General features: G+C 35.2%; 1 protein-coding gene across 7 annotated transcripts in view; it reads left to right on the top strand.

Annotated features, from left to right (window-relative positions):
* LOC115442390 (homeobox protein cut) overlaps positions 1-15,443 on the top strand; it is a 170,352-nt gene that overhangs the window by 73,592 nt on the left and 81,317 nt on the right. For all 7 annotated transcript variants that reach the window (XM_030167420.2, XM_030167417.2, XM_030167414.2 and 4 more), the window contains one exon: positions 12,294-12,617. In XM_030167420.2, coding sequence (XP_030023280.2) covers positions 12,294-12,617 — 324 coding nt within the window. The remainder of the gene's footprint in view (positions 1-12,293; positions 12,618-15,443) is intronic.

Here is a 15,443-nt window from a genome sequence, read left to right as displayed (position 1 = left end):
ATCCCTCCTCACAATATTCACAATACAAAATATTTAAAAACAAAACACGAACGCGGCCCGTTCCAAAAACAAAATTTACCCTAAAATCATCCGCATAATGCTTATTTAAAATTTTTCCATACGTATTAATTCCTTAATATTGACGTGGTCGGGGCGGGCGGTGGAGGCGGCAAGGGGTGAGATAACGGGAGACATAAAACGTAGGAGATCGCTAATTCATCATAAGTTAAAGGGTTTTTATGTACGGCCGCTGTGTACGGTGCGCAAAAACATCAAAGAGCTTAGATTTTATGAATAGAATTCTCAACTGGTATAATTAATTCTCGGTGATTAATATGTTCATATCAATCTATAATATAAAATATATATTGCTTGTTTGAACGTGCCAATCTCTGGAAATACAGCAAGAATAAGCATCTAGGTAGAATCTATAGGCATATAAACCTGAATTTCATAGCTTGTTTGTTTGTTTGAGCGGGCTAATCTCAGGAACTACTGGTTCGAATTGAAAAAATCTTTTAGTGTTAGATAGCCCATTTATCGAAGAAGGCCATAGACTATATAACATCACGCTATGATCAATAGGAGCAAAGCATCAATACAAATGTTAAAATCGAATGTATTGCTATTTTGTACTTCACCTAAGCATTGAATCAGTGTCACATTCACTAACAAAACATTCTATCGTTCTGTTCCCAAAAATATTTTGCATTATTCACTTAACAACAAACTTAGTCCAAAGTCGTAACTCGTAATGAAATACACGACAATTCGATCAATACATTATAATCACATTACTGCCGGCAAGGGTACGCAGATGAGATTAGACAACTTTTAACTAAACATTGTGATTCCAACACTCGATACTGCACTCAACTGTTAAACGATTTAAAACTTTACTTTGTTCGTAATGTGGTTTATAGTTGATAAAGAGGTGTGGGCAACATTCCAAAATTATGGTAGGGCTTAATAAAATATGCTGCTATATATGTGTATGCTAAAATATATTTTATGAATAATCACATAATGAATAAACCGTCTGAAGGTAATCACTATTATCCATAAACAGAAGCATCATCACCTTAACAATGGCCTATAGTATGCTTGTCATTACAAATTAAGTCTTATCATGCTCATTACTAGGTCTTTAAAATTTCAATATTACTACACTACATAAAATCCGACAGAACTGACACATTCAAAGTATTGCTTGACGACAAAAACATTCAGAACTAACACATTCGAGAAGCAAATTCAAAACTAAAAAACACATGCAAATGGAATAATCTAAACACACAAATGTAACTAAACAGTTCAGAGACAGGCTCAATTATCAATAGATTAATTGGGAACGAATTAAACGCAAGATAATTTTCCGTAGGCAGCCGGCGACGCACACGTCCCTTAAAGTTAAATCAATTAGGGGCTGTTTTAAAATCGTCCTGCAGAACGGGGCCGAGGGGGTAGAAAAACTTCTAACGAATGTCCTCGCAACCCTTTTTAATCAATTAATTACACAATTCGGGCACATTGTTCCCTCCATATGTCTTCTTCAAATGAGATGATCGGATGTAAATTAATTTCCTTAGTGGAATAGATATATTAAGAAAAAACATATAGTCGAATTGAGAACCTCCTCCTTTTTGTCAGTCGGTTAAAAATGTGATAATTTTACGCATTTAGACTATTAATAGATCAAAAATTAAAGAAAAGATATTTGCTTCGCCACGTTGACCTAATTCGGACAGACTAATTTAAAAGTTATGGAATACTAATACACTTAAGTATACAAATTGCAGCCTAATGCGGATAGGCTTAAAGTTTAAAGTTCTTATAGATTACGCTAATGTGGGTGTCGTAAATAGCCACCATGAAGACGTTACCACATCACGTTAACCAGACTATGTATGCCAGTAAGACTCCATAATTCTACCATCGAAGCCCCTTCTCATACGTTGATATTAGACTGTACACATTAGTTCTAATATATGCTAAACTACTAGGCTATGGGCAAAAAAAGCTAGCGAAATATGAATGCATTACACCTCTGCCTACCCTTACAAGGGAAAACGCGTGATGTTATTTATGCTATACAGACCATCAATTTTGGCATATATATCATTAAGCACAAGTCACATCAATACCCCATCGATCGAACCAAATATTTTACACAAGTTAAGAAAACCGACTCAAAACTCAATTAAGTCTATCGAAATGCGCAAAATCAAAAGCCCCCCCATCCACCTGAAGAAATAATTAAAAGGCTTCGGAAACTTCATTGCGATGCTTATTTGTAACTTGGATTTCGTCGAAACTTGGGCTGTCTGTCGCGCCGTGTTTAACTTAAACTTGTTAATTCACTTTAATTTGTAATTAAAGACTTATTGACGATTATATTTATGGTTATTGAGGGATCGGAATGGAAGCTCAGTTTTGGCTCAGGTTTTTGGTTACAACCAGACAAAACCTAGACCAAATAACCTAGATACAGAATGCGAAATTGTGACCTCTCAATTCACAATCAGCATCCACTATACCCCAGGGGCTGTCGTACATCAACTCTATTCTACTGCACGGACCTGCTCTGCAAAGACCTTTCAACAAGTAACAGTCTACTACCAACGTACATACTTTCCTTAATATACCTATAATTTCCAACATGCCATAAGGGGTAGGCAGAGCATAAAACCGCACGTCTCAATCACCTCTCACCTACACTAAATTACTTGCCACCCTGCAAAAACTTGACAATATTAAATTCGCGCATGTTCCGGTGATGTCAATTTCCGCTTCCTCTTAATGCCTCAGCCCAATGGAGCCTTTTATTGGCACGTTATTAGGTACGCTTTTATCTTCGTGTTACACTGAGGCTGCTTTAAATACATAGATTATGTTGTTATGTTGACAGATGCGACTTAAGATTTATCTTATGTATTTATATATCTCGCACTGTGAATAAAATAATGACCTATTTCAAAATTGTTAATTTGTGGCAGTCGCCGGAAAACAAATTTTTGTTTGCTATCTTTTTTTTAAGCTATAAAATTGAGCTTATTAAAGATAGGTAAAAATGAAATCTATAGCATGAAAAAAAAAGGGAAAAACTAAAAGGTCGCAAACAGAAATTGTTTGACGATTCCCACAAATTGGCAATTTTGGAATGGGTCATTATTTTATTAAGAGTTCGATCTATAATTATATACATATATGTATAAATTATTATTTGATTTTTGAATATTTTGAATTTCCTACCTTCCTTTCATCCACCTACCTTGATTATCTCTGCACCACCCCAAGGTTGACTGGCAGAGAATACCTATGGCATTAAGTCCGCTTGTATACTTTTGTATATGAAGTGCTAAATAAATAAATAAAGATATATCGGTAACAATAGCACTTCAATACGTCCTTTCAGTTGGGTTGTGGAAGTGTGGTTTTGAAAGCTCAAATCAAATTAGAAATAAATTGACCGTTTATATCAGTTTTATTATCTTATTGGTTTGCACATTCTATGAACGGAATGTACAATTTGACCCACTATGAATCTGTGACATGTCATATTTCTTGGAGCTTGCTATCATTGTTAGTCATTGTTATTTATATGTCACCACTAGAATCATGTTTCGCACTTATTTGAATAAGTGACTAGTTTTTATAGTCAATTTAGTGAAAACTTTTCATATTAGTATCTCGTTTCAACAAATATTGTTCTATATATATTCCAAGATATAATCCAAGACAATGTCTAAAGATGGGCAAGTAATCCAACCATTTTTAAACTTGTTACCGTATTAGAAGATTTATCATGTCACAATAAAATCATTATGTGCCTACTAACTCCCTCTGTTGTCTGTTAATCTATGGCACGGAAGCGCTGGGGGAGGTGTTATTGGCAACTACCGATGCTTTTATCATCAGAGGCGTGAAGCACAAACCGACGTGTACTGTATTTTACACATATTTAATATCAGAGCCTTTGACAGCAATATTGAAGAAAATTTCACTCGAATTTTCCTTTGAAGAGATGCGCTCTATCAAGCGATGCCTAATTGACTGAGAGATATTAAGACTTTTTAGGCTTTTAAGGCTATTTAAAGCAAAAATGAGATAAGTACTTTGCAATAAGTAAGAAACAGTTCTTAGAACTTAACACTATTATACAATTTATTGATATTAATTCCCATAAAATCACTCACGTTCTCAAAATCGTCTAACAATAAAAAAGCATACACAAATAATTCCGAGAACAATCAAATCAAATCCAAACACTAGTTTTACAAAACGAAATGTCATTTAATTTTAAATTCCGAATCAAAGATGGCACCGTTCCAAAATGGCGGACGGGCGCGCACGCATCAAAATCAATGGCCCGATCGCCCATTCACCTCGTGTCAGCGATCAATCAGGTCTCTAGAATACTTTAGATCATTAGACTGGTATATCTGACCTCCTTCGCATGCCAATCGAAGAGTTAACTTGTTTTTTTTGGTCATTAGAATACGGAAGATGTGAAAGGTTAATGATTATTATCGTGAAATCTGTAGCGACATCGATCTTCTATTTGCGGCGCCATGTTTGTTGGTTGTGTTAACACTGCCACTTTTGCTCTTTATTGTTCGATCCTGGATTTTAACTGTTTTTCTCCTTTATGCTTCTGAGAATAATGAGGTGATTTCGCACGTACTACAGGAGAGCTTCAACTATCTCAGAATACTTTAATGTCTCAAGGGTAAAAGTAAAGTTTGAGAGGGACAACCGTGCTTCTAGCTACAGATCTATTAACACAGATTTTGAAAAAGGTGACGATTCTTAAACTTTATATAACGGGATATTTTTTTCGAATCAAGCCTCAGTTTCTATTAAGACGTCAATCTAAATTATCGTAGCACAGTAGACCGAAGTGTGATTGTTACATTTTCACCCAGGTCCAAACCCTCCGGTCACGGCCGGTGCGCCTTCCGTCACACGACGATTAGAAGCTCGCGTTTAGACAACATTTAACACGACTCATTAAGATGTATATCTAGTTTCGCATGCATTGTTAACTTACAGTTACTTTAGATAAAATGGAACGGTTTAGAACGGACCACATTGTTTTAACTATTGGTTTAAGTCTGTCGCTTGTAATTTATGGCTTGATTTTAAGTGCATTTACGTCCGGGTGCGTTTTCGTGTTAGATTTTTCAGATTAACTGTTTTAAGGTTATAATATAGATAGACATCTCGTATGCTCCGTTTGAGAGCAATAACACCACTGCACTGATGACACTGAGGTATTAAATGTTAAGTCTCATACAGACCAGTAATCAAAACTGTTCCAATGTCTTTAAATGTAGAAGTTTATGAAAGACGTATAAATATGTAACTGTACGTAGGTAATTTTAAACCTTTCCCTGTAAGTCAAAAAGTTATTTTTCCAATTAGAATTTTTGGATATAAATTATCTGTTTATAAGACGCATGACAGCACATTTCTAGAATATTCTATAACAAATATGATGATTGTAAAACAAACAAAAACAAATAACACAGCCAATAAACAATCGTAGAATCAACGCTTGTTGCAAACTTTTGTAACGAGGGAACGAGTGTGGCGGGGAAGTTCGGCGATCATGTGTAGGGTGACCACACGTGCCACATGTGTGGGATGTGAGGACTTCATCATACATGCAGTTATACGTAAGGTTAACAAGATAACCATAATCACATGGCAAAAAATTGAAGTGATCAGAAATGTGGAATGTAGAGACAAGCTCACACCGAGTAATATTTTGGTTTAAGAAAGATTACTATAACACCTAAGAAGCAGAAAATTATGTGTTTAAACCAGTTTCATTTATTCCTAAATCGTCAATGTAAAATCATAATAAAATATATCATATTTATTAAGGGATAGCGTAGAAATTTCTACAAGCGATTTTTTTAACCATCACTACAATACAAAATATAGGTACGCTACATTAATCTCATATTTTAAACAATATACTCCATAACCCAATGCCGTCAGAGCTGATAATATCGACCAAATTACAAACAATCCTATCACAAGCAGATTTCCTGGCCCGCCTACACATTTACGTCCAAATCAAAGATGAAGTACCTACGAGACAGGTCAGTTAACGCATACAGGCGCTGCATGCAAATGAAACTCTTGCTTATTTTATATTAAATTGGTCATTTTATTTCACTTTTTGCTTGTTAAAACTTTAGTTTTATAGCGCTATTTGCATTTTATCATACGTTTTGATTTTCTCTGTTGTTGGTACCCGGATTTGTTTCTTTACAAATGAATGTCGAGTGAGTTAAGCTGATATAGGCTGGTTAGTGACTGTCCATGAGCATTCACATAACCAGTTACCTTGAACTTTACTCATCGTCTCAGTAGTCAAATTTTAGGTATAATATCACCCGCTTCGTAAATCTGGCTGCAAATAATAAAGATATTCCTTTCACAATTCATTTTAGCATACTAATTAACTTTGCCTTCTCAACTCAATAGTCTCTCAGAGACAACTGTCCCTTACCTACAATGATACGTATTATCCCATGTGCTATCTGCAGTTTAATCAGCAGGTGCGGGATAGATTCGCTTTTATTGACTCCACCTGCGACTGTAACTCAATATTTGAGAACGAAAACAATACGCGAAGTTACTCGGACTTTCGGGTCAGTTAGCTGTTAGAATGCAGTATAGTTTGCGTATAAGTTTTGTTTTCGAAATTCATTAGTTCTTTGATTTAGTCCCGTGCTTGGCGTGAACTAATTTAAAGTAGTGAATGATTTTTTTCCGAATCATCGGTTTTTATTATTATAAGCTCGCTTCTATCACATCATGAGCAACAAGGACGTGCGAACTGTTGAATATCGAACCCGCGATCTTTCGTTTCAGGAGTTGCCGTTGTAAACATGGCGGACTACAAAAGTACATAAGCCTATATTAAATATTTCAAGAAGTTATACAACCAACATGTATCAAATCTACATCTAAGAAGACGCTTCAAACCACACGTAATTCACATTAACCCTCCAAGCGCACAAACAGCCCATTGTAACAATTCCAAACAAAATCGAACATCCGAAAATTAACGAAAACACACGAAATTCAAATGTAGAACGGCGGAATCACCAATCGGATTATCGTCCTACACGCAAGAGACGAGAACTCTTACCCCTTTTGCGCCGGGAGAAGGGAGAAGGGGTGGATTCATTAGTAAATTAGAAAGCGGATGAGTCCAAAGTTAGGAAAATTCAATATCTAATAATGATCAAGATACCTGTCTATCGACGTAGTTGTAATTTGCCGCGCGGCACTCGTCAAACCTACTTTGTTCGCAATTGAATTATTTAGTTTGCCGATTGGATTCCGTTTGCGCGCGTTTGTTTGGGACTTTGTGGTCGGCTGGTGGGTTTTGTCTATGGATTCCGATGACCCTTTCCGGTTACGTATCGATGGGCTTTAAAAGATTGGTTACCGTAAAAGGCAGCTTTTAGCATTCACCTTTCAATATAAACAATAAAAACATTGATAAAAAGCGGTATTAATTTTCATAAATTCAAATTGAATTAAAATGAGATTAAACAATCAATTTAATCTGCACAAAACGTCTCAATTCTCGTTTACCTTTGAAAACGAACGCCTAATCAAATTACCGCGTGATATTAGAAAAAAAATTCGCATCCCAGTCGATACACACTCAAGGTGGGGGCACTTAATCTCTCAGTGTCAGTTTTAATTTGCTCCTCGCCTCCTATTACCTTCCAAGAGTTTTATTTTTGATGTTTATTTAGCCGACGACGGAGGAAACGCGTTTCGACAGGCTACGTACGAAAAAATTAAGTTTCGCTGATGAAATTTGAAAATACGACGGTCGATACTCGAGTGCTTTGCTTCCGCTTGTCTTTGAAGTAATTTTAAAACGGAGCCATGTACGCCTTTTCTAAATTAACCTAACAATTTAGATCAAATTTGATTTTAGTATGCAAAGTTTACAATATACACAGAAATAAGGTTACAAAACCTAGGTATTTTTTTTTTGTATAACTATTCAATTCTCTATTGAAAATTGAACCATAAAGTACAAACATCCACGCTTTTCAAACAATCATAAAGAACCTTTCGAACAAAACCGTTCCATTTTCAAATCCATTCGATATTCAAACCTTTTTCGAATTCGAAAAAGACCGTTTAATAATATAAAAGTAGACAAACACGTGAATGGGTAAATATTAACAGACAATGGTCGGACAGACCGCGCGTAAGACGGGAGGGTTGGGCGCAGACAACAGATATCAATATAAATAAAGTTAACCAAAAATTCGTAGACATCATAATCCGCAGAAGGGTTATGGTTTTTTAATTACTCCAAAAAGTTTTTTTCTTTTTTTATGTCTGGAATTCGGGTATCATTAGCAATGGTTTGTTTTGTCACACGGGCAAGAACAGACGGTAAATGGAATATTCCAGTAAAAAGTAATCATGCGAAATCCTCACCAATAAATAATTGCTATCTGATTGATTTGACCTTTTTTGGCCATTTCTTCCCAAAAACCACAGTCATTATAAACACATTTACTAGTGAGGATATATTATGATCTTTCACGATTGTCCCATATTGGTCCTCAAATCGCCTAATCACAGTTATTAGCGTCCCACAATGGTCCAATATAATTCCATGTCCGTATCTAACCGTTCCTAACCTTCCCTCATTGTTCAGTAGACCGATATACAATCCCGTAAGCTGAAAACCGATTTTCTGTTAATGCCTTTAATTTTGTCTCCGTTTTAAAAGAGTATTAATAATGTCCCAATAGGCTTAGATGTGGCTTTGTTTATTATAGAAAGCGTTGTTGTAAAAGGGATGGTATGTTATGCTCATAAGCCTGTTTGTTTGAGAAAAAAATTAAAAGAAAAAAAAACTTTATTTCGCAATGACGCTAATAAATACGGTAGTTCTTTAATATTGTAGTGATTGAGAAAAAATAATATAAGAAAAAAGGACTTGAAGAGATCTGTAAAAAAAAATATATTTGTAATGACGCAATTATATAATAGTAATTGTTAGTGGCTTAAAAAAACAACTTTTTTTACATATATTTTAACCACCCATCAAAACCAAACATTTTCTAAACTACAAATACATAAAACAAACAATTAGTGGTATTGACAGCTAAGCCAACGTTGGAGCGAAAACAAAAAAACACCGCCCAAAGCCCCACGTGCCCAAGACCCTTTATCATATTTATTTTATTTCAATTCACGAATTTAATCCTTTTCCATTAATTAGAGACCGCCGGTGTGGGGTCAGAGGGACCCTTGCGAGTGCGAGTTAATTTTTCTTGCAAGCGCCGGGCGCGGGGTTGAGTTACATATAAGAATTATGTTGTATTGGGTCCTTTAGGCAGATTTTGGGAAATGCCGATCATGGGGAAAATCGCTGCAAACATTTTGTTCAACTTGTACTTAACAATACGGTTGAAATTGCTTTGAAATAAAAATAACGGATTGACTACATAAACTGCTTTTACGTCATATGTGGGTACATTAATATAAAAATTACACCAAATTCTAAATAATAAAAACATAACATCAAAACTTGGAATCGTATTTTCTAGAAAAAAAATCATATCCGTCTAGTCACATGATCATAGTTGAATTCTTAATGATGTATTCAAACTAATTCCCAAGAATAAAAACCTGACGAATTCATACGAAACATTCGGTACCATAACTAAAACAGTTATTATTAACCGTAACACCAAATAACTGGCCAATATAATGTGATCTACGCAACACGCGCGAGCGGTACAGCCGCGGGTCAAGCTAAATTGGTGCTTATAATTAGAATTAACTCAACGTCCAATTATTATGATACACATGATGTAAAGATAAAGAAGGCAACAGAGATCATCCGGTGGCTAAAATTAAAAATTTTGATAACCAAGCGGAACCTTTTTATATGAAAAGGGGACGTGACGTACATGTTTCCATTAATAAAACATAACCACGCCATTCGAGAGGTAAGCAGAGGTGTAATGAATGCATTAGTTTAACAAGAATACTTGTGAATGATTGTAGAGGTAGTATTTACCGTATTAGGCCGATAACATATAATGTTAGATCCAATGTTTTTCAAATTCGCACTCAAATCAGCGACAGAAATGAACAAACCTTTGGCACAGACGGACTCGTGATCTCACGAAAAAGTTCGACAGGAAATACAGTATTTTTGTAGCTCAAAGCGATTGTAACAATATTTACAATTAGAAAGTAGAAAGTCAAAACTCATTAAAACGTTTTACATAAGAAAATAACTTTAATACAAACAATTTGAATTGTGTGAAAGAATAATTGTGTATGAGAAATATTTGAAACACGCTTTTTGTGATTTCACACAATTATGATGATTGGGCGAATCGTGAGTGATAGTCCAATAGCGGGCTATTTTCCCAAATATCATATAAGGTCAATTTCGAATCAGAATACCTTGAGTGTTCATACAATACAGGTTAAAAGACAAGAAAGTAATAACCTAGCAAAAAAAACAGCTAATTGAAATTAGAACTAATTTTCATCCTAACAATAATGAAATATCCCAACATGTCATATGTGGTAAGGCCGTGCTTTTACTGCTTAATACAGCTATCCACCGCGAGGATGACATTCAACCAACTGAAATGAAAAGCATAAAGATTACAAGGCAATGAAACCAGAAAACCCTGTAAGAAACTCCGAAATCTAATACCTTCTAATAAGTTTACAATTCAAAACGTGATTGGCAAATATTTAAACCCAAACAAAAGGCAAACGGAGCGAGAATTGATAGGTCCAAATCAATAGAACAAACTGGAACAAAGAACGCCAATGGTGACGCAAACTCGATTAGAACACAATAGACTTGAATCCTTCATGGAACTTGATCGATCTGTATTTGGCAATAAGGAAGAGTTTAATACTGCAGTTGAATTTCTTTACGAACTCTTCCAACAAGTGTGGAGATCTTTACAGAAGACCTAAGTTCAGTAGTGGCTGAAAATGAAATTCTTTTAAGATTCAAATGTTTTTGGGTATCTAATATGTGAGAGTTTGGGTAAGTTTTGGACCAGTGTATTAGCACTGTTATGTTCGGGTTCAGATTTTGTAGACAGCTTGCTGAGGCTTTGTGAGATTTAAAAATGAATGTCTCTAGTTGTGAACTAAAAGACCTAGCTTCGAGTTTCCTGATACCATAATTTGTATAAAATTATTGAAATTAGTAGAATAGATTTCTCAAATGACGACGCAGGATGGCAACTTGAAATAAAGCAAAGTAATAAAATATATGAGAAAAGGAAAAAATAATTAATATTACTGTTGTAAAACATTACCGTTCTAAATTCAAATTACACGTACATAATTCATAGACAAGCGGTTAAAAACTTTCCAAAATTAATGGTATAATAGAGTAATTAATTAGATTAAAAACTATGTACGCCTAATCCAAAATATCGCTGATTTCATCGAGAAACTTGTTATTTAAAATTGCGTACGCTGATGCGTGAGTCGGCGGTTCCAGACGAGCGGGAAATAAAACGCTAGCGATTAAATTATCGTCTAATTACATTGTAGTTAGAAACTATTAAGAACTCTTTAACGTTGCGAGTAAAATAGAAATTATACTCGTCCTATGTTATAAAATTTGAAGGAAACAAGATGTAGGTTCACTTAGTTAAGTAAATCAAAAGTCTTAAGTCCTTTGATTATATTAGATACAAACTAAAATGTGTAATTTATTATTCAAAATATACCACTAAAACAATATGACACTTAGTAATGCTTTTGATCTCAAAATAATCAGTGCTCCTTGACGAATTACAGTCGAAACAGACGAGCGTATCAGCCCGTCTGCAACGTACCTAAATCGATCCACGCAGCCCATATCATAACATTGTAGACGATGCTATCTGTGCACACGGGCGTGCGCGACACGCGTGCGCGCCTCCGCTTTTTACGAGCGTTTTTTTAACTTTCTTTCGACTAATGAATCATTAGTAAAATTTCTGCGCGCATCTGATGGACGCCGATAAAATTACGTTTTTAGATTCTATTTATGTAACAGAAATATATTTTGATGGGACTTGCAATGTAGCATTTATGAATAATCTTAATAACAATTTTACTTCGTGTTTAATGATTTCGGAGTGAGCATTTTGATTTCAATATAATTTACAGTTATTCCTCGAAAGCATTCACCGAAAAACCCTCGTGTGGCATTAAGTGTGAGTCATAAATAAAATTTTGCGTCCTCATTGTTTCAGAGAGCCACACTGGCCGAAAAAGAAGTCACAACATTAAAAGAACAACTGGCAACCACCAGTCCCACACCACTACAGGCCACCGTGCCACCGAAAACCAATGGCTCACACATAGAACCCACAAGGGACCAAGCTACAGAAACTAGGATAGACACCTATAGTCCAGAGATAAAAGAAGAGAAGAGACATTCGCCAGGCATTGATGAGGAAGTAGAACAGAAGATGGAAATGGCTGCGACTGGCAGAAGTAACAGTAACTCTTCCAGAAGTAGTCCGGTGGTGCAGGGTGGTAATCTGGAGAACGAACTCGTTGCTAAGGAGAAAGAGGTGAGTTTTGGTAATTTTATTAACTTCTAGGATATATTTAAGACGTATATAGGTAATTTATATTAGTAAGTTACGTTTGCAACCTTAAACGTTAGGTAGCTATGTCTATTTATTCTAACTCATTAAACTATATTTACCAAAACATTATATTATCTAGTTGATTAGTGTATAAAGTCTTATTTATTTGGAAAGAAAGATTCTCATGAGTTTGAAACTGATGTATAGATAACACGTAGTACTACGCCAGGACATCACACATTTAATCTACTAAAGGACGAGACGAACAATCATAAATCGTTACAAAACAACCAAAAATTTGAATTACATACTACTGCGTAGCATAACTCGATTACTCATAAAATGTCCTTCAAATAAATCAGTTTGACGTCAGCAAAAACGTAGAAGTAACGACCATATCCAACCGATCTTATAGGAAAGACCTAGTCATTCAAAGCATCTAAATCATTAGTCTCAATCGTTAGCTGGTCAGCCTTCAAGACAGAAGCGAGGTCAGCGGTTAACTGCACTCAGAGGATGCGCCGTATCGAACGTAACGGACGATCAATAAATCAATTACATGCGCGGGGGCAGGCTGAATTGGATTTGACAAGGATCTAGTGGGGCGCTGTGTCGATAGTTCGCAAGGACGGTATGAGTTAAATAGGTAACAATTGGGACAGTATTTGAGGGAGATAAGATTGTGGTAGCCAATAGGGACATCTTACGTTACTGAACTTATATTCGCTACTTACCATGAGATACAGTATTTCACCGTTCGACAAAGCCACAGGAATTTTATTATCCAGAGGAAAGAAATATTATATTAAATATTCAGTTGATGCATTATATTAATTGAAATTACAATTTGTCGCGCAACATATATGACATTCCAAATCTACAATACTACCAATAAGAATACGAATATATCGATACAGTCCATCGACAAATCCCCTCCCTACCGAAGGGAAACAGGATACGTTCAATGAAATGATTGATCGGCACCGAACGTACGGCAATCCTTGCCGCGTATAAATATCACGGTTTATAAGCCACCGAGACCCACCAATTATATAACTCACCTACTGTTTGAATGGACAGTAGATTGGTGATTCCTTAATGGAAACCAGAATTCTTGTGATATTTCTTGATTTAGATTCAGAAGAGTTTGTTTTTATTGCTTTGAATGACGAGACGAGCTTGCCGTTCGCCTGATGGTAAACGATACGACCGCCCGTTAACAGTTGAAACACGATCCAACACCTTGAGTTTCAAAGTTTGGTATTCCACTGCGCTCGCCATCCTGAGACATGAGATGTTAAGTCTTATGTCCAGTAGCTATACTGGCTACAAGGTCCTTCAAACCGTAACACAGCCGTGTCTGCACAATGCTCCTTGGTAGAAATAGACCTACCCACTTTCCAGGCGGACTCTCACATAAAAGACCTATCACCAGTGGATTGTTTCTTTCTTTAAGGCATTTATATATCTTTTTCCACTGTAAAGTTCTTCCAACACTCTCCTTAATGCACTTGGCTATGTTTTACGATCGGGTGCATATCAATAATGATTATGGGGAATTCTAACATTCAAAATCTTTAGTATTGTAGATGTGATCAATTCAAATGCTTTTTTAAAGACAATTATTCTAGAAAATCCACTACCACTTGAAGTTTTATACATATAAAATATATAAGTATGTATGTAATACGCGTTACAGATGTTAATATACAAGTCATGTAACAATTAAGAATTTTCGGTCGTTAATGACTCATAAGTTATGTGGCGGTATATTAAATCGCTATAACTGTAGTTACTGCATTTTAGAAACCATTATAGCTCCGGCTAGACTTCAACCGGTAGTCGAACCTACGACAATTCAAATTCTTTGTCTTGGATTAATGAAGAGCATTGAAATAACTTAGGCCATTGTTGTGAAGAAAGAATGAATGCCTAATAATAGAGAAGAATCGCAATTAGGGATTCTATTTCTTTGTCGAGGATATTATGAAGAAAAATAACTTCTTGCTTATTATCTATTACTATCTGAATAATACATAAAGGTTTATAGTTATTTTTGTCATATAATACGCGGATTGCTATCTTAAGATAGCAAAACAAGAATCATTTTATTAGAAGGTGCTATATTCAAATTGAAATTCAAAAGGTATCTTTAACTTGCCAGTGCAATCGAATATATTCTACTAAACGAAAGTCGCAAAGAAAGAAATTAGAGGAATTAAAAATTATGACACTGAAAATACAAATTCTAGTTTGCTAACTAGTACAATCTAGGTCACAAATCTTATAGTTTGAGACCTAAATGACAGGTTAGTGTCGCAAAGAGTCGACATGACGATGTCGAAAAAGACTTTTAAATTGAATTGTCTTGTACGAGACGTTTGCTAATTGAAATGTTGTGTTGAGCAATTGGGTTAAAATAAGAAATTGCTTCAACACTTGAGTGATTTACTCAAATGTTTTAATTGCCAAAAATTTGAGTATTTTTTTGTTCTGAGTGCATTCCGTTTTGTATTTATATTCTAGTACGGCAAAGACATGATGGTAAATGCAATGTGTTGCGAGACATCGTTGGACATTAGTCATATTTAAGCCGGCTTATCTTAAGATAGCAAAACAAGAATCATTTAATTTTTTAATAAAATAAAATATTTCTAAACCATTATTTTTTTATTAATATTAAGGAAAGCATTTACTCTCAAGATATTATACATGATTAAGAATGGTAATAACCACGTACTAATTTCTTCTTTAATCTAAGAAAACATACAACATAGTGTCGAATGATCAGACAACTCTAAGAACAAA

Source organism: Manduca sexta, chromosome 9, assembly GCF_014839805.1.
Source record: "Manduca sexta isolate Smith_Timp_Sample1 chromosome 9, JHU_Msex_v1.0, whole genome shotgun sequence".
NCBI lineage: Eukaryota > Metazoa > Arthropoda > Insecta > Lepidoptera > Sphingidae > Manduca > Manduca sexta.
The sequence above is the reverse complement of the archived record's forward strand: the minus strand, read 5'-3'. Positions and strand labels throughout refer to the sequence as shown.